General features: G+C 55.4%; 2 protein-coding genes across 4 annotated transcripts in view; one reads left to right on the top strand and one right to left on the bottom strand.

The window, feature by feature from the left end:
* Positions 1–20,073, bottom strand: part of SLC5A10 (solute carrier family 5 member 10) — a 41,804-nt gene that overhangs the window by 7,007 nt on the left and 14,724 nt on the right. For all 3 annotated transcript variants that reach the window (XM_087731390.1, XM_087731391.1, XM_087731389.1), the window contains one exon: positions 17,619–17,754. In XM_087731390.1, coding sequence (XP_087587516.1) covers positions 17,619–17,754 — 136 coding nt within the window. The remainder of the gene's footprint in view (positions 1–17,618; positions 17,755–20,073) is intronic.
* SACK1G (scaffolding CK1 anchoring protein G) lies at positions 2,178–20,060 on the top strand. Its single transcript, XM_009467828.2, has 5 exons — positions 2,178–2,710; positions 9,464–9,631; positions 13,590–13,714; positions 14,520–15,963; positions 19,553–20,060. Exons 1-5 carry the CDS (start codon positions 2,216–2,218, stop codon positions 19,970–19,972), a joined length of 2,652 nt encoding a protein of 883 aa, XP_009466103.1. The 5' UTR covers positions 2,178–2,215; the 3' UTR covers positions 19,973–20,060.

Here is a 20,073-nt window from a genome sequence, read left to right as displayed (position 1 = left end):
AAACACCTCCTGAGCCAATATTTAGTAGAAGCTGAGCGCTTCCTTCCTCCTCATGTTCTGATCCCAACACATGGCTCTCGCATCCCTGCATCCCTGCATCCCTGCATCCCTGCATCCCTGCATCCCCGTGTCCCCTGTCCCCATTGCCCCCTCCTGCACATGACAGACCAGAGCTGGGCACAACCCAGTGCACAATTTGTTACTGGGAGCATGGATAGAGGACGCTGATTTTATCAGCCTTTTCCAGGCACTCACATAAAGCCTTTTACTCCAACTCAAGCAGAGAAAAGCCACTGCTTCCCCTCAGCAGTCCATTATTGTAACTTAAAGCTGAGCAACTATCAGCTCAGCTTGCCACAGCCCAGCTTTGAGAAAACCCCACTGGAGTTTCTCCCCTTTCTACACATTTCTGACTCATTTTTACTCCCAAATGCTCCCTAGGCTCGGCGCTTTGCCATGCCGCAAGCCTCGGCGACGGACAGGGCAGCCGGGATGCTGCATGGCCACCGTGTCTGCAGAGAGGAGCACTTTGATGGCCGAGCACCCGGGCAGACGGGCGGCTTCACCTTGGGAGCCTGACTCAAGCAGGGCTCTCATTTACACGGCTGCGAATCCAGATGAGCTGCTCCAACGCGAGGGAGCGAGACGCAGCCCCTGGCACTTTCCTTTTTTTGCATCGGTGCAAGAATCTGACCCCAATTTTTGAAATTCGCCTTTATCTGAGTTTCCAAGTAGAAAGCTCCATGTTTCTGGCTTGTGAGCACCAACTGGTGAATCCAGGGTGGGGTTTTTTTGTCCATCTCCCAGTTGTTAACTCAATCTGCCATAGCAAGGTCAAGTGTTGTGACTGTGTCCCTGCTGCAAACCTCGTGCCAAAGCAGAGGAGGGTTCAGAATAGAATAGAATAGAACAGAATATTTCAGTTGGAAGGGACCTACAACGATCATCTAGTCCAACTGCCTGACTAATTCAGGGCTGACCAAGTTAAAGCATGTTATTAAGGGCATTGTCCAAATGCCTCGTAAACACTGACAGGCTTGGGGCATCTCCCATCTCTCTAGGAAGCCTGTTCCAGTGTTTGACCACCCTCTCGGTAAAGAAATGCTTCCTAATGTCCAGTCTAACCCCCCCGGTACAGCTTTGAACCATTATGGCAGCTGTGACCTGGTGCTGCCCCCTGGGACCCACCTGGGCTCCAAGCTCCAGTGCTAGCATGAGGGTCCTTGCGCTCGGTGCGGGAGGGGTTAACCACGAGGCAGAGCCACTTTCCTGGAAAATATTAACTTACCAGCCAACACAGGTAAGAGAGAGGGGGAGATTTCAGCGGAGAGACGCTTTTTTTTTTTTAAGACAAACACCCAAACCCCTCCCCAGCTGCACACCGACCTCCTGCACCCGCGTAGTCCCCAGGGCCTCTGGGGACGGGCGGAGGTGTGAGGACAAGGATGGCATCAGCCGAAAGAGTTAATGTGCAGGCAGGGCCGGGAATGTGTGAAGGCAGCATGTGACTGCAGGTGGGGCAGGGCGGAGCGATGAATCACTCTTTTGCTTTTCCTCTTTTCACTTCTTGCTCTTACCTGTCCAGGCCCGGCACTGCACGCTGGCAGGAGCCCGAAATAATCGACCTGCCAGCCAGGGCGATGCACAAGAGGCTGACGGAGACACTCGCTGCCGCAAAACCCACCGGCTGACCCAGTTCTCCAGGATCGATAACCAGGAACGGTATCTGGGCCAAGAAATCCTGCTTTTCTCTGCCCTTTACTAAGCCTTTTTTGTTTGTTTGTTTTCCACCTCTTATTTTATCCGGTATTATCATTGTCTTGAAAGAGAACAGGATGAGAAGAGCGTGGACCCGGAGGTAGGGTCCTTCCTGGTGGTGCACGTGTGCCCGGGGCCATCTCTGCCCCGTCCCACAGCCCCGGCCGTGGGAAGCTCCAGTTTTTCCTTGCCTCGAGCCCACTCGCTGTGCAGAGCTGGGAGCAAACAAGAACTTGAATCGTCCTTCCCGGTGGAGAAGAGCTCCAGCCTGGCAGGAGCCGTCGGAGAAGAGAGCGGTGCATTTCCCCAGCTGGGCATTGAGCTGGGGAGGGCAAAGCAAAGCAAATTGTGTATTTAAAGACTAAGGAATAATTAATTCCTTATTTATTGTCGGCATCCGGCACTCGCTGGGTGTACAGAGCTCCCTTCGGAAAGGGTACCAGCGTGCGTGGTCACCATGGCTTTCTCCCAGGTGCAGTGCCTGGATGACAGCCACGTCAACTGGAGGTCCAGCGAGTCCAAGCCTGAGTTCTTCTACAGTGAGGAGCAACGACTAGCCCTGGAGGCACTGGCCTCCCGTGGCCCCGATGCCTTCTACGAGGTCCTGAAGAAGGAGAACATCAGGGACTTCCTCTCCGAGTTGGAGCTAAAGAAGATCCTGGACACACTGGAGACATACGACCCTGGCTCCGAGTACATCCCGCGCCACGGCAGCAGCACAGGGGATAGCGAAGGCGATCGCAACAGCCAAGGGGACGAGCAGGATGTGGCCCCCTCCCTGGAGTACTGGCCCCAGAGGTCCGACCGCTCCATCCCCCAGCTAGACCTCGGCTGGCCCGAGACCATCGCCTACCGCGGGGTCACCCGCGCCACTGTCTACATGCAGCCGCCCATCGAGGGGCAAGCGCACATCAAGGAGGTGGTGCGGAAGATGATCTGCCAGGCTCAGAAGGTGAGGTGCGCCGTGGGGATGGGGCAGGATCTGCCCCGGGTTGTTCTGCCGAGGGTAGATCTTAAAGTCCTGCTCAGCCAGGTAATCCCCATCCTGCGGGGAACTCTGTCAAAGCAAAGGCAGTGGGGTCGAGCGTTGGGTTTTTTGCGTGTTCGTTCAGTGTAATCAATATTTGGGGATCAGATTTTGCTGAAGATGCTGTTAGCCTGGCCCAACACTCCCTGGGAGCAACGCGACCCTTCCCGGCAGCATCATTAATCCTGGGGCCCCTACGGGGCTGCGGGGAAAACCACCAGGGAGAAAAATGGGTTGAACTGCTTCCGAGCCCACGGTCCCAGGCAACCTGTGATCATTACTCCCAGAACCCTGTGTGACTGCGTGCAGCAACACGCAGGAACTGGAGGAGCCAAACACAGCCCTGGGGCAAAGCATCCAAAGCCACTGGTCTGGCACTGACGTATACGAGGGTCAAGCTTGGCCTGAGATTGCCACAGTGCTCCAAGCTGGCCTCATCCTGGCTTGAAAAGGAAAACGATGAGCTGATGTGCAGGACAAGCCTGGGGAGATGCCAAGGGGTAGCACAGCTAACGGCAGCCTTTTTGCAGTTGGGATTTGGGTTGAGACCCATCATCCCTGTGGCATCAAAGCAAGGAGCAGGGAGTTGGGGTGGATGAGCGATGGGGTCAGGCTGGTGTCATGGGCAGGAGGACCAGGGAAGGAGGGAGCTGATGGCATGTGTTGAAGGCCAGCAGTGGTGGGCAGAGGTTGCTCATATTTGCCAGTGACCCAGTTCCATCTGGGAAGCACAGGGGGGGTTGGTACCTGCTGGTTTCGTGGTGCTGGTGGTTGAAGCCCTTTTAGCTCTGTGCGCCCACTCCCTTGAGAAATCCAGCTCCAAGGGAGAAGCATCCCAACCCCAGGGACGGTCCATCAGGAAAACAGGGAGACTCTGCCCAGGTGGCTGCGGAGCAGGGGAAGACAAGCTGGGATGCATCAGGTCCACCTGGCTCTGGAGACCTCCATGTTGGGACGAGGGACAGTGCTGGGGTCCACAGACCCTGGCAGGAGAGAGGGAAACGTGGTGACACGCAGCTGTCAGAGCTTCTCCAGGACCAGAGGGCTGGGGGTCTGAGCATGAACAGCCCTGGCTCAGGCAGGAAAACTGAACTCCCAATGCGTCTGAGCCAGCTGGCTCACCTGGATGGCTGGTGACGGGGATCGGGGCTGCCCAGCTGCAGACAGGAGCCATCTCTGGCCACTGTCGCCTTGCAAAAGTCGAGGTGACCTGTCCTTACCTGCAACGTTTTCCCTGAGGAAGGGCTTTGCAGTGAGGGCAAAGAGAAGGGAGGACTGAAGTCCCATGGGATGGAGGATGGGGAGAACTCCCCCATTACAAATAATGTCTCATCTTTGGGTCTTTCCAGCTGCGTCTCACCCGGGCTTGCAGTTCCTGCCTGGCTTTGCCTACTCACGACTTCCCACCTGCCCCCACACAAACGGCATCTCCTGAGTCATCCTACCACCCTTCTCCTGCTCAGCAGAGCCAGGCGGTTGAGTCAGGAAGCTGCCAGGCCCTGCTGCCTGCACCATCCCCTCCTCTCCTTGGAGCCTCTCCAAGCCGCAGGGACATGGCTGCAGGTGATGCTGCTGTGCTTGTCACTGGTACCTTGATGCCCCATGAGCAGGGCTGGGCTCTGCCTCCCGGTCCAGGTGGTCCCTGCTGGTGGGAAGAGATGTGGTGACACCACTGGTGACATGCAGGAGCCTGCTTGGAGCTTATGGCACCCCAGGAAACATAGAGATGGGTGTGTCCTTCAAACCTGCAGTCTGCAGGGTCTGGGGATGGCAGGAGTTATGGGGTCTGACAAGTGGGGTTCTTCCAGAGGTCTCCCACACACTATACGAGGACCGCAGTTACTGCAGCTGAACCTGCTATCATGCAGCTGAGCCCAGGTGACCGCTGGTGTGGGTGCTCCTACGCGTGGGGACGCTGGGCTAGACCACCCTCCTCTGCACCCAGAGATTTCAGCCAAGGCTTAAGGTCTTTACGGCAGCTTGGAGGTGAAAGGGTTTGGCTGAGGAAGCCAAGAGTGGACAGAGGAACGATCTGGCTGCCACTCAATCGGATGTCACGTAGGCTGGCCACGTGCCCCATCCTTCCTGCAGTGTCCCTTGGGCCACCCTGTGGAGATCCCTGCCGAATTGTCCCATCCCACCGGGTAATGGCAGTGCTCTTCATTCACCTGCAGAGGAGCATGGGCTTGGGAGAGCTTCAGTATTGCATCCCAGAGGATGACCCTTGCTCCAGCCACTGTCAAAGACACTTGGTCTGAAATGCTCTCAGATGCCAAACACCAAATACCGCCACGCGGGTTGCTGTCTTGTGGCCGGAAGAACAAAGTTCACCAGACAGACAGCCTGGCCGAGGAGCGTTCAGAGCCCACGTGAGCGCTGCTGACGCTGGGTAGGCTCATGGCAGCTCAGGGCTGGGGCGAGGGAGCCAAGAGCTGAGATTTGAGGCCCCTTTGATGGTGCAGGTGAACCTACTTGCTTGCAGGAACAAGGCCAAATGCTGCTGAGTTCAGAGCCTCTGCTTTGCTCTGCAGAGAGGCAAACACAGGCGAGCTGGAGCAGGGCATGCAAATGATCCCCTCCTCTTCCTGGGAATAAGTGGGAGACAAGAGAGGCAGGATCCTGTGGCCACGTCCCTGCTCTCCTAGCAAATCCCCATCTTTGCGGCCAATGCACGGAGGTGGTCAGGGACGTGGTGCACCACTGGGCTTCACCTTGGAGACCTTGATCAGGTCCAGCCATGGCACGGCCATCTCTCTCAGTGCAAATGCCCTTGGGCTGCAAATCTCACAGGATGGGTAGGGAGGAAGATCTCCCTCCTCTCTTCTTCTCTAGATTTTGGCTCTATCTGACCAGAAACCAGAGCAGGCTGAAAACACTGACCTGGGCCAAAAGCCACCAGAGTGAGTCTGGCCTCCTCTCTGCACTTGAGGTTCCAGGTTGGGATTGTGGTGATATAATTACCCTGAGCAACTTCCAGCAAAGGTTGGGAGGCCCTATTAATTACTGTTTACAAAACCTTCTGCCATTCCTGGATGAAAGGGTTGACGGGGGGAGCAATTATTAATGTTACTTGTCCCACCTCTCCCTCATCCCAACACGCTTCCTCTAATTGTGCCTTGGTGCCTGCCTAATTTATTAAATGCCCACGTGGTATGCCCCAAAAGTCATTATCTGATGATTCAGAGTGAGCTAATAAAGAGCTGTCATTTCCTCTATAAAACATGATCCTGCAGTTTACGTGCTCATCAAAGCCGTTCAGAACGATCCCAACATCATTTGCCCAGTGTCCGAGGGGATGCGATGCTCGGCGCTCCTCAGGGTGTCAGGACTTGGCATCTGCACATCTGCTGCATCCAATGGATCTTGGCAACTCCTGGGACCTCGGGAAGAAAAGCATCACCTATGTGGGCACTGGGAGCATCTGACTGTAGGTTTGGGGCTGGTATTCTCCGCACCCTCCAGGTGAATGGCAAAGGGATGGCAAGGCTTCGGCAAAGCTTCCTGGGATGACGCAGCAGAAAAGGGGCTTTGGGAAGAGGTGCAGCTCTCCTGCTGCCAGGGACCTCCCTGGCACCGAGCATGCGGAGCACTGGTAGAAGTGACGGGGACAAGGGTGCCAAGCTTGCTCCCCACAGCAGGACAGCACAGCTCGCTTCAGCCACTCCCATTCACTGGGCTGGGAAGCAAACAGCACACAGGATTTCACTTCTCCGGAGCAGACAGACCTCCATTCTTTGCAGATTAAACCCTGTACCTGGGTCTGGCATAGACCCAACAGGTCCCAGCTGAGATTCAAGCCCGGGCAGCCCAGCAGCAGATTTCACCCCTGTGGTCCCTGGACAGTCACCGCATCAGGAGCGCTCCCAGCACTGTGCTCGCTCTCCCAGACCATTTCATGCCAGGGCAGCCTGTTGGCATGCTGGCATGAGGTCCCGGTGACAAACCAAGGCCAAGCCTATCCTGCAGGCAAGACGCAGCGGGGAGGGAAGCAGAAGTGCTGAGCGGCAACAGGATGCACCAGCTGAGCAGGAGGAATCGGGTTGAAAATGTGGGCAAGCGGGTGAGAGCCAGGCTGCCTCCCCGCTGCCCGAGCCAGCTGCCCTGGGCAACTGCCTGCAGAGCGCTGCTGGCTCACCACCCCTGTGTGAGCGGTGCTTGGGTTGGGGGACGTCACCATGCTGTGCCTGTGTCCCTGAAAAGCACCTTCCCGTCTTCAGAGCCATAGCAGCAAGCCAAGGCCTTGGGAATGCCAGGACCACAGTGGGGAAATGACCCTTTCCTCCCAAAAATGAAGGCAAATACTACTCTCATGCCCGTTTTATAAGCCCTCAACTTCCCCCGGAGAAAATGCGGTGCACAGGCAAAGTGACATGACCACAGCTGCACAGACCATCGGTGTCAGAGATGGGAGCAAAGCATCTGCCACCAAACCCACCTCCTGGAGCCGGGAAGACACCATCCTGGGTCAGGTGCCCTTCACCCAGGACTCACGGCAGACAGCACAGCTCCTCCCCAATTCCTTGCTGTAAATGGAAAAAAACAAGCCCTGAACTTTAAGAGCAGCTTTGAACCTGTCCTACTTTACATTGTGGGCGAGATGAGTGCAGCCCTCACTGGGCAGCCCACACAAACTGGGAACATGGTTTTCTGCCTCAGTTTCTCCACCAGGACAACAAGGATGTGCAAAACACAGGAGCGGGTGCACAAAGGAGTGAGGATTTATCCTTTCATGGCAAAGCCTGTTGAGACGCTCTCGGGTGAGGATAAATAGGAATTCAGTTAAGATCGAGTGGCAGAGCCATAAAATCCCCTCTCGCTCAGCTCGCTGGCACCTCCCGAAACACTTGTATGTGGCCGGGGTTGGGGAGGTCAAGGAGGCATCAGAGGTGGCACAGGCTGGGGCTCCCCACGTAGCCTCACTCCTCACCCCATCGCCTGCAGAAAAGGAAGGGAAAAGCTGGCAGTGTCATAACGCACGATCCTCCTCTTAATTAGAGCTCTCCACCTCCTGTGGCACAAAATTAATTAAAAGGCAGCTTGGTGCTTTGGGAGCCCTGGACTGGACGTGCCTGAGTGTGCAAGCACCCAGCACCATCCCAATCCCTTCCCTCCCAAGGGAGGAGCATCCTGGGGTCTCCCTGTGTCACCCCATGGTGTGTGTGTTCCCATGCCAGTGTCCTCCCCGGATCGGCCACGTGCTGCAGCCAGTGGAGCCCTCCTGGAAGGGTGAAGGGCCAAGAGGTGCAGGGGCTCAGAGCCATCACCCATCTCCCTCCAGCCCAGGGCACCTTCCAAAACAGCTGCAGAGATGGGGGCACTGATGGGTTTCCGAACATGGGACGATGACACGGGAGTGCCCTGATGACAAGCCGCTTTCCTGCATGGCTGTTGCCACCCCGTGCAGGATGAGGGGAGGCAGACATGGCTGCAGGCTGCGCTGCCCTATTGCTACCCCGGGCATTACACAGAGATGCTCGGCTGCACACGTCGTGCTGCACCGTTGCTGCTCACCGTTGTGCCATGGGCGATGCATTTCCAGGAAGGCAAAATCCATGGGTGTGGAGTGAACTTTGGTGTGGCGCAGCTGGACACGGCACAGATGCATCTTCCTATCACACGTGGGACTCATCCGAGCCCCGCCACAGCAGCAAACGCCCTGGGTACAAAGGCAGCTCTAACTTGCAAAGAATGCTGCCATGTGTCAAACCCTACTGTCACTACATGGGGCGCTGGCACCATTATCCCGGCTCTGCTGCACTTTTGTACAGCCTGGGAGGAAGGAGAGATGCTCGCAGGGGGGGTTGCGCAGCAGAAGCAGCACCCTGAGCACCCGGAGGGCACCCAGCCACGCAAGGGCCAGCCAGTAAAACCAAGAGAGATGTCAGCAGTGCCAATGACAGAAACACCGCCTGTCCCTGCTGCTCTGCTCTGGCCTCACAGAGGAGAGCTGACTTTGAACCCAACCACATTGCTGGTAGCAGCAGCCTGGACTTGGAACAGGTACTGGGAGCTGCGAACTCCCAGCTGCTTTCAAGCAGCCTTGTCAGCTCACACCCAGGCCTGTTTTTTAAAAGATATTAGAAGTCATTGCAGCTCCTGAATGCGCCTCAGGGGTGTCCAGATACTTTCTACCAAGCTTAGAGTCACTTTTAGCTATTTTTTATACTGTTTCTCTCAACACAAGCATGCACGAGATCCCCAGAGACAGCGGGGGGGGACTCCACCCCATGCAACGTGCCCTCAGACAGACAGACAGACACATCATTGTGTCACAGGTTTCCCCTTCTGGTTCTCCCCACAATAGGGCCGCAGGCAGTGCTGATAGCGAAGGGACACTCAACTTCTTAGCCAGAAACTGGACTTTGAAATTTGTGATGTTTGTTAGAGGCAAGAAAGTTAGATTCACCCTCAGAAATCATTTTTTCACAAGTATATTATGCTACAGGCCACCACTGGAGACCAAACCTCCCATAGTGACAGCAGAGGAATGGGACTGGGGGCTCCTGCTTTCTGCCTTTGGGCTGGCCTGGGCTCCCCCACACCTAATCCCAGCCTCCGAGAGAGAGAGAGAGAGAGAGAGAGAGCACATTGCTTCGGCTCTCGCCCAAGCAGCAGCTACGCCTTGGGGTTGTCACCCAGCCATGCTATCCAGACTCATCTCTCTTCTCCCCTCTCCAGGTCATCGCAGTGGTCATGGACATGTTCACTGATGTAGACATCTTCAAGGACCTCCTGGATGCAGGCTTCAAGAGGAAAGTGGGAGTCTACATCATTTTGGATGAGACCAACGTGAAGCACTTCCTTCAGATGTGTGAGCGAGCCCAGATGCACGCCGGCCACTTGAAGGTAAGGATGGCCTGAAGGGTCCGAGGCTGGGTGACCTCTTCCAATGCAGGGAGATAATCAGAGCTATCATCAGCCCTGGTCCCTCCTGTCTTGGGATGATCACAACCTCCAAACTTTGGGCAGTGCTAGATGAGTTTAGTTCATTTTTCCCGTAGCCAAACCTGAAGGTGATGCCCAAATCCAGGAGCAGCAGGATGGAGGGCAACAGATGAGAGATGGGGACATGGATCTCCACCCAGCAAAGCTGGATACAGAAATCCCAGGGGCCTGATGGTACCCAGCCAGAGCTGGCTTTGGGGCAGAGGGGTGTTCAGGGAGCTGTGGCCCCGCAAGAGCGGGTATGGCTCAAGCAGTGCACTGCAAAGCCCAGGGCAAACCTTCCTGCTGCACTCCTCCTGGCGAACAAGCTGTCAAGAAGGAAGGCATGAGAGGAAAGATGCTCTGCCAGGGCCAGATCCCTGCTGCCACCAGCCCCATTGCCTGCTCCTGCCCCAGGGGCAGGACTGGCAGGAACAACCGCCGGCCAGTTCCCTCGCTTTCAGGCTTTCCCGCAAGTCAGAGGCTGGAATTATAAAACTTGATTTTCCCCTTTTCTGGAGCCTCCGCCCCAGCACAGGGCCAGGAGCGGAGCAGGGAGGCACCCACGCTGCCCGCGGCCCCAGCAGCTGCCAAGGATGCCATCACCACTCTTGCTCGCACCGGGCAGCTGTGACGCCGGCCCCGGCAGGCAGCACAGATCTGCCTGCACGTGCCACATTCAACCAGCCCTGGAGGTGCTGGTGGCTGTGCATGATGTTACTCAAGTGCATGAATCCTGTTTGAAACAAGGGAAGGTAAAGCAGCACAGGGGATGCCTGGCAGCACAGGATCTCAGTCCTCAGCCCAAAGTGCCCCAAACTCCTTATACATCACTATGTGCGCAGGGGGTGCAGAGAAAAATCACCTTGCATGGTGTTAGTGCAAAGGTGGAGGAAGACAAAGGGGCAGAGGAGAAGGCGGGGGGCTGTATCAGCCTCAAGAGCAGCAGTGGGAGCAGGACCCCTTGCTCTAAGCTGCAGGAGAGAGTCACGGGCTATCCACTGGGCGCAACGCTCCCACCAACAGCATCAGATACAGACACACCAGAGCAGCCCGGCAGTTTCACTTCAGGGCTTGCAGACGCCCCTCTCCTGGCTGTACTTCACTCGCCGGCTGCAAGTCGCTCAGCCTCGCCTGTTGCTTGGCAGAAAGGCGATGTCTCTGCGCCTGACATCATCCAGCCACATGTGCTGGCTGCCAAATGGCTGGCAGGGACGCCCATGCCCAGGCAAGCTCGCCAGATTTGCTTACGGTGAGGGCGAACCCCAGCTGAGCAGGAACACGTAGGAGCCACGACACCCTCATGCCGGGCTGGAGTGGGGGCTCGGGGACCTCCACCCCAGGGAGCCAAAAGCACCAGCCAGCCGAGCTTTGTGCCCTACCCAGCCACCAAGCCTCCCGGCCCTGCTTAATTGCTGCTCACAATTAAAGCAGACTCAGCTGAGCTTTTGCCCGCGTCCAAACTCCCCGGAGAGTCTGGTATCCTGCAGACTGCTGCTGCTCTGAGACCAGAAAAGCCAGAGCTGACGCACGCCAGGGTTTTAATGCATTAGCAACCCGGTGGCAGGACTGGAAAAGCAGGAGAACATCTGCAGAGCTCGGCAAATGTCTAGAAGTTGGGATTTGCCACATATTGCAGCCAATTTGCTGGCATGGGATGCAGCAGGGCAGGAGGCTGTGAGGAAAATAGGGCAGTGTCTGGGAGCTGCTTTGTAAGTCAGAAGATGCTAACGAAACACACGTTATCTCAGCGCCTTCCGCGCTTCGCAATTAGCAAGCCAGCTTGGGCAAGGTGGTCGCTTCATTGAGCAACAACAAGTGCTTGGGGAGTGATTCACCCTGTCCCGGGCTCGGCAGCTGGCCATCGCGCTGGGTGCTCTCTTGCTGCATGCTCATCTTGGGAGAGATTAAATAAACAGATCTTACTTAACAGCAGTGATACGCCGGGAGCGAGGAGGAAGGGAAAGGTAACCGGCACCTTGCTTCTGGGGAGCTTTGTTCCCCTGGGTGTTACCTGAGAAAAACCCACAGCTGCTTTGTGCCTTTGTGCAAAAGTTTGGCTCCGAGCGGGAGAGACCGACGCCCTAGGAGAGCCGTGAGCCAGGGACGCTCAGGCTGGTGACGGGCAGAGGGCTCAGCCTTGGGTGCAGGCGTTACCCAGCAGCCAGTCAGCGTGCACTCCGTGCGCTACCACTCTCTCCGCAGCCCCATGTGTAGGGACAACACAGCACAGGGATGGCAATTGCCACCCCATCCTGTTTGCCAGCCAGCGCCCAGCACCCTCAGTGCTGCCCGCCACCAGACGCTGGGGTACTCAGCACCCACCAATTTCCCCCCAGCCACACCAGCAAAAAGGCGAACGCTAGAAAAAAAAAAAAATCAAATGCACCAAAAAAAACCCAAAAAACAAAAAACAAAACTAAACAAAAACCCAACCCCAAACTTCTCCACTCAGTGCATAAAACTTCCCTGGAAACCCCATCAGGAAAGCCTTTGCTTTTGCATCACGCTAAAAACAGCATTGAATCACTGTCCCCCCTGCCAGGTTTGCAGGAGCAGGGACCAGGGGTGCCCAAGCTTGGCTCGCACCCAGGCATAGGGCTGTGCTGGGTCATGATCCACAGAGAGAGGAGAACCCAGGAAAGCAGATGAGGAAGGCTGGAGGTGGGGAGGACAAATACTTTCGGTGCTTTTTTTTTTTCTCCTTTTTTTTAAAAAAAACAAAACAACAAAACCAAACAAAACCAAAAAACAACCATGGAGGGCATGACCTACAGTGCCTTTGGGAATGGCATTACCTACATCCCAGCAAGCACAGGAGGAATGCAGGTGTTTTCATAAGAACATATTTTCTCCCCACCCAAGGGAGACCATTTGCAGTAAAAGATGCTATCTGCTCAGCTGCAAAAATGTGCTGGTGCCCTCCAGAGAAAAGCATGAGCCAGACTGAAGATAAAAAACATTTTCTCAGAGCTGGGGCTGCTCCTCTGTGCCCGGGCCCCCCGCCTGGGGGTACGCCCTGCTCCCCAGCCACCTCCGCAGGGACACGCTATGGGATGTGCCCTTTTGGTCCATGTCCCCGGGTTTCGTTTCCCAAGGGTGAATTTGTTTCATCTCGTTTCCCGAGATGTTGCCCCACTGTTGTTTTCTTTTTCCTACTCACCCTTAAAAACAGGGCTAGATGCTCAGATTTAGGAGCACAGCAAGGGGGAAACCCAGTGGAGGACAAGCCCGCTGCCATCGGGTCCATGTGCGCTGTCCTGAGGTCACCATCTCCCCCTAAAAACCCTTCCTTGTACATCTCCCGCTGGCAAGGAGGTGAAGAATCACCTTTCCCATGGTAGCATTTGCATAGATCGCAGGAGACGGAAAGTGTTTGGCAGCAGTATCACATGCTGCTCACCCACGGACACAGGCAGCACCAAGTTCGAGAGAACCATAGAATACCAGGTTGGAAGGGACCTCAAGTATCATCTGGTCCAACCTTTCTTGGCAAAAGCATGGTCTAGACAAGACGGCCCAGCACCCTGTCCAGCTGAATATTAAAAGCGTCTAATGTTGGGGAATCCACCACTTCCCTGGGGAGATTATTCCAATGTCCCTGGGAAGATTATTCCAATAAAAGGTAGAAAATGCTGCCCAACACATGAGCAAAGCAGGAAATTCTTGAACTCAAGTCCATGGTTTGCTGCGTGGCCCAGGGCAAGTTATTTTATCTTCCCATCACGGTAGCCACTTCTGAGCCGGCCATGAAGAGCATTTCCCACTCCTCAGAGGGGCTGTAGAGCATCTGCCAGGGCATCAATGGAGGGGTGAATGATGCTCTGAAGATCAGCCCTTTGCTCCTGCTTGTGCTCACGACTCTGCCTTTGCTTTGCAGAACCTGCGAGTCCGGAGCACAGGGGGGACAGAGTTTTTCACGCGCTCAGCCACCAAGTTCAAAGGGGCTTTGGCCCAGAAGTTCATGTTTGTGGATGGGGACCGGGCCATGTGTGGATCCTACAGGTAATCAGTGGTATCTCCTCTTGCCCACCCCACAGAGGCGTTAGTCAAAGGACCAACATGGACCAATGTGGTCCAAGTCCTGGTCCCTGCCCAGCCTTGGCCCTGGGACCCCATCCCAGACTTGGTCCCCTGGGAGATGATTTTGCAAGGCCAGCCTAAGATTTGGAGTGGGACCCAAGGGGCCCTCACCACCCCACAGCCAGGACTGGGACACCCCTCCTCCTCCTCAGTGGTGGGATACACCATGCGCTTCTGCCAGCGGATGTGATGAGCACAAGGAAGGACAAAAGCACCAAACCGCAGACAGTCCTAGCTCTCACGCTGACCTCAGCTTTTCCAGTTAAATATTTCCTACCCAAAGTCTATTCCAATTTGTCCAAGTGAAAACTTGCTTTGGTATAAATCGCTGAGTCTCAATAAGCTTTTCAGCTCTAAAAGACAAGTTTCATAAACATGGAACTGAAACATTTCCTACTTTCTGGCCACGACAAAACCCATCCATTTATGAGTCGCTTTTCTTAACTAACCCAAACTGAGAACGGAAAATTGGCCAAAGCCAAAGTGAAAAACTAACTGGCCCACAGCAAATACCTTTTATTTTTACTTCAAGTTCCAGTGTGCTCAAGACTTCAACCCTTCATTCCAACTTGGGATGAGAGCTTTTTCTTCTATCTCGTTATTACTGTTTACAGCAAGATCATGTCCCTGCTAGCACCATCAGTCCCCCGGGGAAAGCCAGGGCTGGGGAGAGGCATGTTATTTACCAGCAAGCACTCAAAGAGTTTCCAATGCATTTCTGTTCCAGCTTCACCTGGTCTGCGGCGAGGACGGACCGAAATGTCATCACGGTCCTCTCGGGCCAAGTAGTGGAGGCATTTGACAAGCAGTTCCAGGAGCTCTACCTCATGTCCAAGGGGGTGAGCCTCAAGTCCATCTCCATGGGCGAAGAGCCTGAACCTGAGCCTGTAACACTGCCCTCCGTCGTGCCAGTGACCCCCGCCAATGCCGTGGTGAAGAAACTGATAAACCCTAAATATGCCCTGGTGAAGGCCAAAAGCGCCGACCAGATCAGCAAGACTTCATCTGAGAACCAAGACAAAAACCAGAAGACAGACAACAAAGGCAAAGCCCTGCCCGAGGGCCAGGCAGGCGACAGGCATGGCGACATGGCAGACCTCTCCCTCCTCATCCACCCTGGCCTCCTGAATCTGGAGAAAGCCAACATGTTTGACTACCTGCCCACCTGGGTCGAGCCTGACCCTGAGCCCGGGAGCGAAGTCTTGGGTTACATTAATATTATTGACCCCAAGATAAAGAACGTGAAGCTCTCGCAGATGAACCGCATCAAAGTCTGCGACGTCTCCCAGGCCAGCGCTCAGCACCGGCAGATGCTGAAGAACAGGGAGATGGAGACCAAGAAAAACTCAGACCAAGACACTCTGGTGTCCCCCGGCCAAAGACAGGCCCCACAGACCCCCGTGGAAGCTCCTGCAGCCCCTGCTACCAGTCCCATCGAAGGCACCAGCTGGACAACAAAGCAAGCAGGAACGTTTGCCACTTCACCGTTGGGCCACCGCTTGAAGCCGATGGAGGAGACATTGGAGGACATCAAGCCCCCGGTTCCAAAGCCAAGGACCATCCCCGTTGGTGTCCTTGTGACCAAAGTCATTACACCCTGTGACAGCAGCACTGCCCCAGAGGGCAACACACAACCATCACCAGCTGACCACACGGGTGCAAAGCAGGAACCAGAGGAGAACCCCAACAGAGCCTCAATGGAGACCTGCCATCTCCAGCCAGACTGGCCAGCAGCAGGGCCACAGGAGGATAGAGGGCCTCCCTGCACCCACAATGGGCTGGGAGAAGAGGAGGAGGAGGAGGAAGAGGAGTACATCACTCTCAGTGACCAGGAGAGCTACTCCAGCAGCTCCGCTGACCACAGCTACCGCCGCTCCAACGCCTCCTCCATCTCAGATGAGTACTTTGAGGTGAGGGATCGCTACGGGCCGCTCCGGCGAACCAACTCGGACGTCACCCACAACGGGGAGATCCTGCCCATGCAGAGGAAGCTCAGTGACCCTCACATCAGCCGGGGCACCTTCCTCAGCCCCCTGGGGAGCCTCCCATCCCTGAAGCATGTCCGCGTGGAGGATGTCACGAAGAGGAGGAGCAATGCTGTGGAGATTAGGTGTGTGCTGCCCCGCACCATCCTGGATGGCAACAGCTCCTACCCCAGCAGTGCCACACAGGTAGGACATTTTGCTATAACCTTCCCTGTGTTTCTCCACCCTACAAAGGTTGCAAACCTGGAGGTGACCCAGCCAGCTCAGCCAAGGCGTGGTGTCATCCCTAGCTTTGGTGTCGTGTCCTAGATGCTGTGATCAGACTCCCCATATGGGAGAATAACGCCCTACACGCAGCGGTGGTAGGCGTCACCCAAGGGTGCTCTTGGTCGAGAAGGTGGTGGCCATGCCACAGCTGTTGGTGTCTGGGAGTGCAATGGGAATGCCTGGTAAAGGGGAGGTTTTTGGGAATTAAAGATTAGCCTATGGCATTGGGCTGTGGGATGGAGACCAACGACCCATCCCACAGCCCACCAGCAGTGGCATCATGCCCAGCCAGGGATAGACTGTGCGTGCAGGTGTGTCCTTTTCAGGCTTGTTTTCTAGCTCCTTGCAAAGGTGATTAGCATCAAAGTAAAAGCACTCGGACACATAATTACGCAGAGCAAGACAGTGGAGAAACAGGGACGGCAACCTCTGTGGGCGAGCGTTGCAGTCAGCAGCTTCGTGGCTGATCCACAAGCGACGCCAGACCTTGTCACCCCACAGGGTGCATGCCAGCACCCCGCTGCAAGACCACGGGGTGCACGCCAGCATCCCCGCTGCGGCAGGAGCATCACCCCATCCAGACAGGGGGATCACAGCGTCAATCCCCTGTTTCCACCCAAGCGCTGCATTCTCTTGCACCACTGCCAAGTATTTTGGTTTCTCAAGACTCCCCACCCACTGTTTTCGGGGCATTCAAACCCCCAGGGCTAAGTCAGCAGCCGAAAATCACTGAAGCCACCTGAGGTTACCCCAGTTGAACATCTAATCTGTGTTTACAGGGAATTAAATTTACTAGCCCAAAGTCCACTTGCTTCTCCCTTCCTGGACAGTGATACGGAGCTCAGAGCAGGGTATTAATCCTTGCACATCAAATATCCCCTGGTGCCCATGCAGGGCAAGGAGCACCGAGCCCTTTGATGCTCTGTGACCCAGGTCCCGGGTGCCACTTTGCTCAGAGTGGCCAGGTATGTTGGTGTTCCTGCAATAACTTGTTCAGCCCTTTGATGAAAGGCAGATAATTAACACACCATCGGGGTTAGGAAAGCCAGCACTCAGCTGATGGAAACGTGCAGAGAATAGTTTCTTTCGTGTGTAAAAATAATAAACCAAAGCAACCCTTGATTAACTCTCTAGAAACCTCGAATCTGACAGGAATCACGATCAACCCCCACCAAACATTTTTAGTCTGGGTCTACATTTCTTATGTGCTGGCCCGTAGCGCAGTGTAGCCCAAAACGCAGGCGAAGGCTCATTCAGGGCAAACATCATGTTTCCCATCACTTTGAGAACACAGCACCCAAGTTATGCCTGGAGCATTGCCTTGCCAAAATATGTGCAACCCTGTTCACACCCAGCTGCACAGCTAATAGAGGACAGTAGCGTTGGCTGATGGACAGCAGGCACCAGTAGAGCACCAGGGACACTCAGGTCTTCTCCTGTCCCTCTCCCTCCTGCAGAGCCCCCAGGCCTGTGCAGAGCAGAGGTTTCCAGGCAAGCCCCCCTCCCGTTCACCGCATAGTGACAGGCACAATACCCATCCTGCCAGCTCCGCGTCCGCATGGCGGGGCCCTTACCTGGGTACAGGACCCTGCTGATCATCCCCGGCATGATGATAATGAACAAAGGCAGCATCTTCAGGTAGCTGGCCAAAATGGAGCCGGCCTTGGCGTGACTCAGGCTCTTGGCAGAAAGCGACCGCTGGACGATGACCTGTGGAAGAGCTGGGCTGAGCAGCCACCAACACCTCCTAGCCCACATCAGCTTCCTCCTTGCCAAACTGCATCCCAAGCATCCCCAAACACTGGAGCCATTGGACATCGGGCCCAAACACAGTGTAGATGTGTACCCAACCCACGGGCTGGGTTTCTTTCCAGACCAGCAACGGGCTGGTGTTATGCCATAGCACCACAAAAGCCCAGTGCAACCACAGCAGCTCGTCCTCCTGCTAGTATCAACCATTCCCCATCACCATCCTCTCCCCTCTTGCCCCTTCTATTCAATCTCCTCCCCAAAGAGTGCCCACAATAAAATGGACACCGAGTCCAGCCTCCTCCTACCACAACTCCAGCACCCACACTGCTCAAGCCATCACACCTCAAGGCTCTGGCCAAGCCACATCCATCCATGATACAGCCAGCACTTGGGCTTTGAGGCAATCTGTCTGAAATAGGCAACATCTGTAGGAAATGCTGACTTTAAAAGACCCCAGTCTCTCCCCAAGGGCTTACAGAGAAGTGCTCAGAACCCAGCAGGATGTGGCTGCTCCAGAGCAAGCACTGGCTCATGCCATGGTAGGCAGGAGGGACCAAGTACCAGTTCCTGGGGTGGGATCCTCAGGGAAGCTGTGGTTTAACTTCTGCCCAAGAGCCAGAACATGTCAGGAGCCGCAGGACCCACCACCCAGCTCAGTCACCTGGTGTACCACATCAGGCACATGACAGCCTCGAAGGGAAAGGAGCTAAATCACCCTCAGTCCTTCCCTCCTGAAGACATCTCAGACCTTAGCACTGATTTTAAGCAATATAGTTAAATCAATTTAGTATTACCTAAGCTAAACTGCTTTAATGCAGCCCCCCTGGTCAAAGCAGGAGTTGTCTGCCTGAGGACCAGGGAGGCCATTGGGATATTTGGACTAAATGACTGAACACCGAGACAATGTCAACAGCACAGTGGAGATGCGGTGCTGGCAGCGCAGCAGGGTCGTGACAGAGGCAGAGCAGGTCGGTGCAGCCGGCTCTGCAGCCTCCCAGCCCCAGCTCATCCTGCCATCAGCACCTGCGCTCGCTAGATCCAATCTCACCCAGGTACATCTGCACAGGGTGCAATCACACCTCCAGATTGCAGCGCAGACACACCCAGAGAGGAAGATAAATATCTGGTGACCACAGCCATGTGTTAAGGCCTTACCCAGTCCAGAATTAAGATTAATGGTGCTCAGACCCGATCCAAATGTGTCTCAAGCCAGCTAATCACAGCCACCCCCGCAATGGTGTTGCAGCTCACAGTTGCCTCCCACCTCCTCTCCCAACCCTCCGTCCTTTCATCTAATCTTGGTAGCCACCTCATCCCACAGGTCAGGTCTGGATGACTGAATGCTCTTTGGGCCTGACATGAACACTTAGATGATTAAGACCAGTGTTCAGGCTGCAGCTGGAGAGATACTGCTGGTGTCCTTAGTTCTCGATCTCCAGGTAGCAGTGACTTAGCTTGGGACAGACCGGGCTGCTGGGGCTGCTCGGGAAGTGGCTGCTGAGACGTTGCCATGTGCAGGACAGTGTGTTGCCAGAGTGAGAAATCAGAGGAGGAGCAGCAACGGGTAAGACGAGGCAGTTTTGAGCTGCCACCGGTCTTCATAAGAATTTGGGCAAAGGAGTACACCAAGTGGCAGAGGGATTTGTCCATGAGGACTAAGTCCGCAGCACAGATGTGTGAAGGGGTATCCTTGCAGGGGAACAGCATCCTTACAACAGCAGTAGCTCATCTCTTTCTCTGCTTTTTTAACAAACAGGGGACGCATATCTACCGCTACCGACCCAGGAACCCTGCAGGCAGAGAACAAGGCAAGGAGGTCTCTTGCTCCCCAACGCATGAGAAACCCCCCGGGGCCACCAAATACAGAGGGGATGGAGCCGAGCCCAAAAAGACCATTGCAGGCAGCCAGCCCTACTGGCAGAGCAAAGCCTTCAGCCCCAGTAAGCCCACGCAGCCTGGCCACCTCTCATCAAGCAACCCCAGAACATCAAGCAAACGCTTAACCTCCCTGCCAGAAAGCCAGAAGACAACCGAGGAGATGAGGACACCCCTCGGCATCCCAGTCTCCAAACTGTCCCAGTCCAAGCACCTCAAGAACAGGGTTGCGGGAGGCCTGGGTGCTTCTATTGACTCCAAAAAGAAGCCCCCTGAGACCACCAGCCAGAAGGACCACTAGGCGCTGATGAAGGTGGACTTCCAGGGCAAGAGCGGTAGTAGAGCGTGCCTGGACCCCAGGCAACGCCATGTTACATGGGGCAGGGGAATCTTGTTTACATT

Source organism: Nipponia nippon, unplaced genomic scaffold (genome assembly GCF_047370975.1).
Source record: "Nipponia nippon isolate SJK-2023a ecotype South Korea unplaced genomic scaffold, ASM4737097v1 scaffold_5, whole genome shotgun sequence".
Classification (NCBI taxonomy): Eukaryota; Metazoa; Chordata; class Aves; order Pelecaniformes; family Threskiornithidae; genus Nipponia; species Nipponia nippon.
Note: the sequence above shows the minus strand (reverse complement) of the source record. Positions and strands in the feature narration are given on the sequence as shown.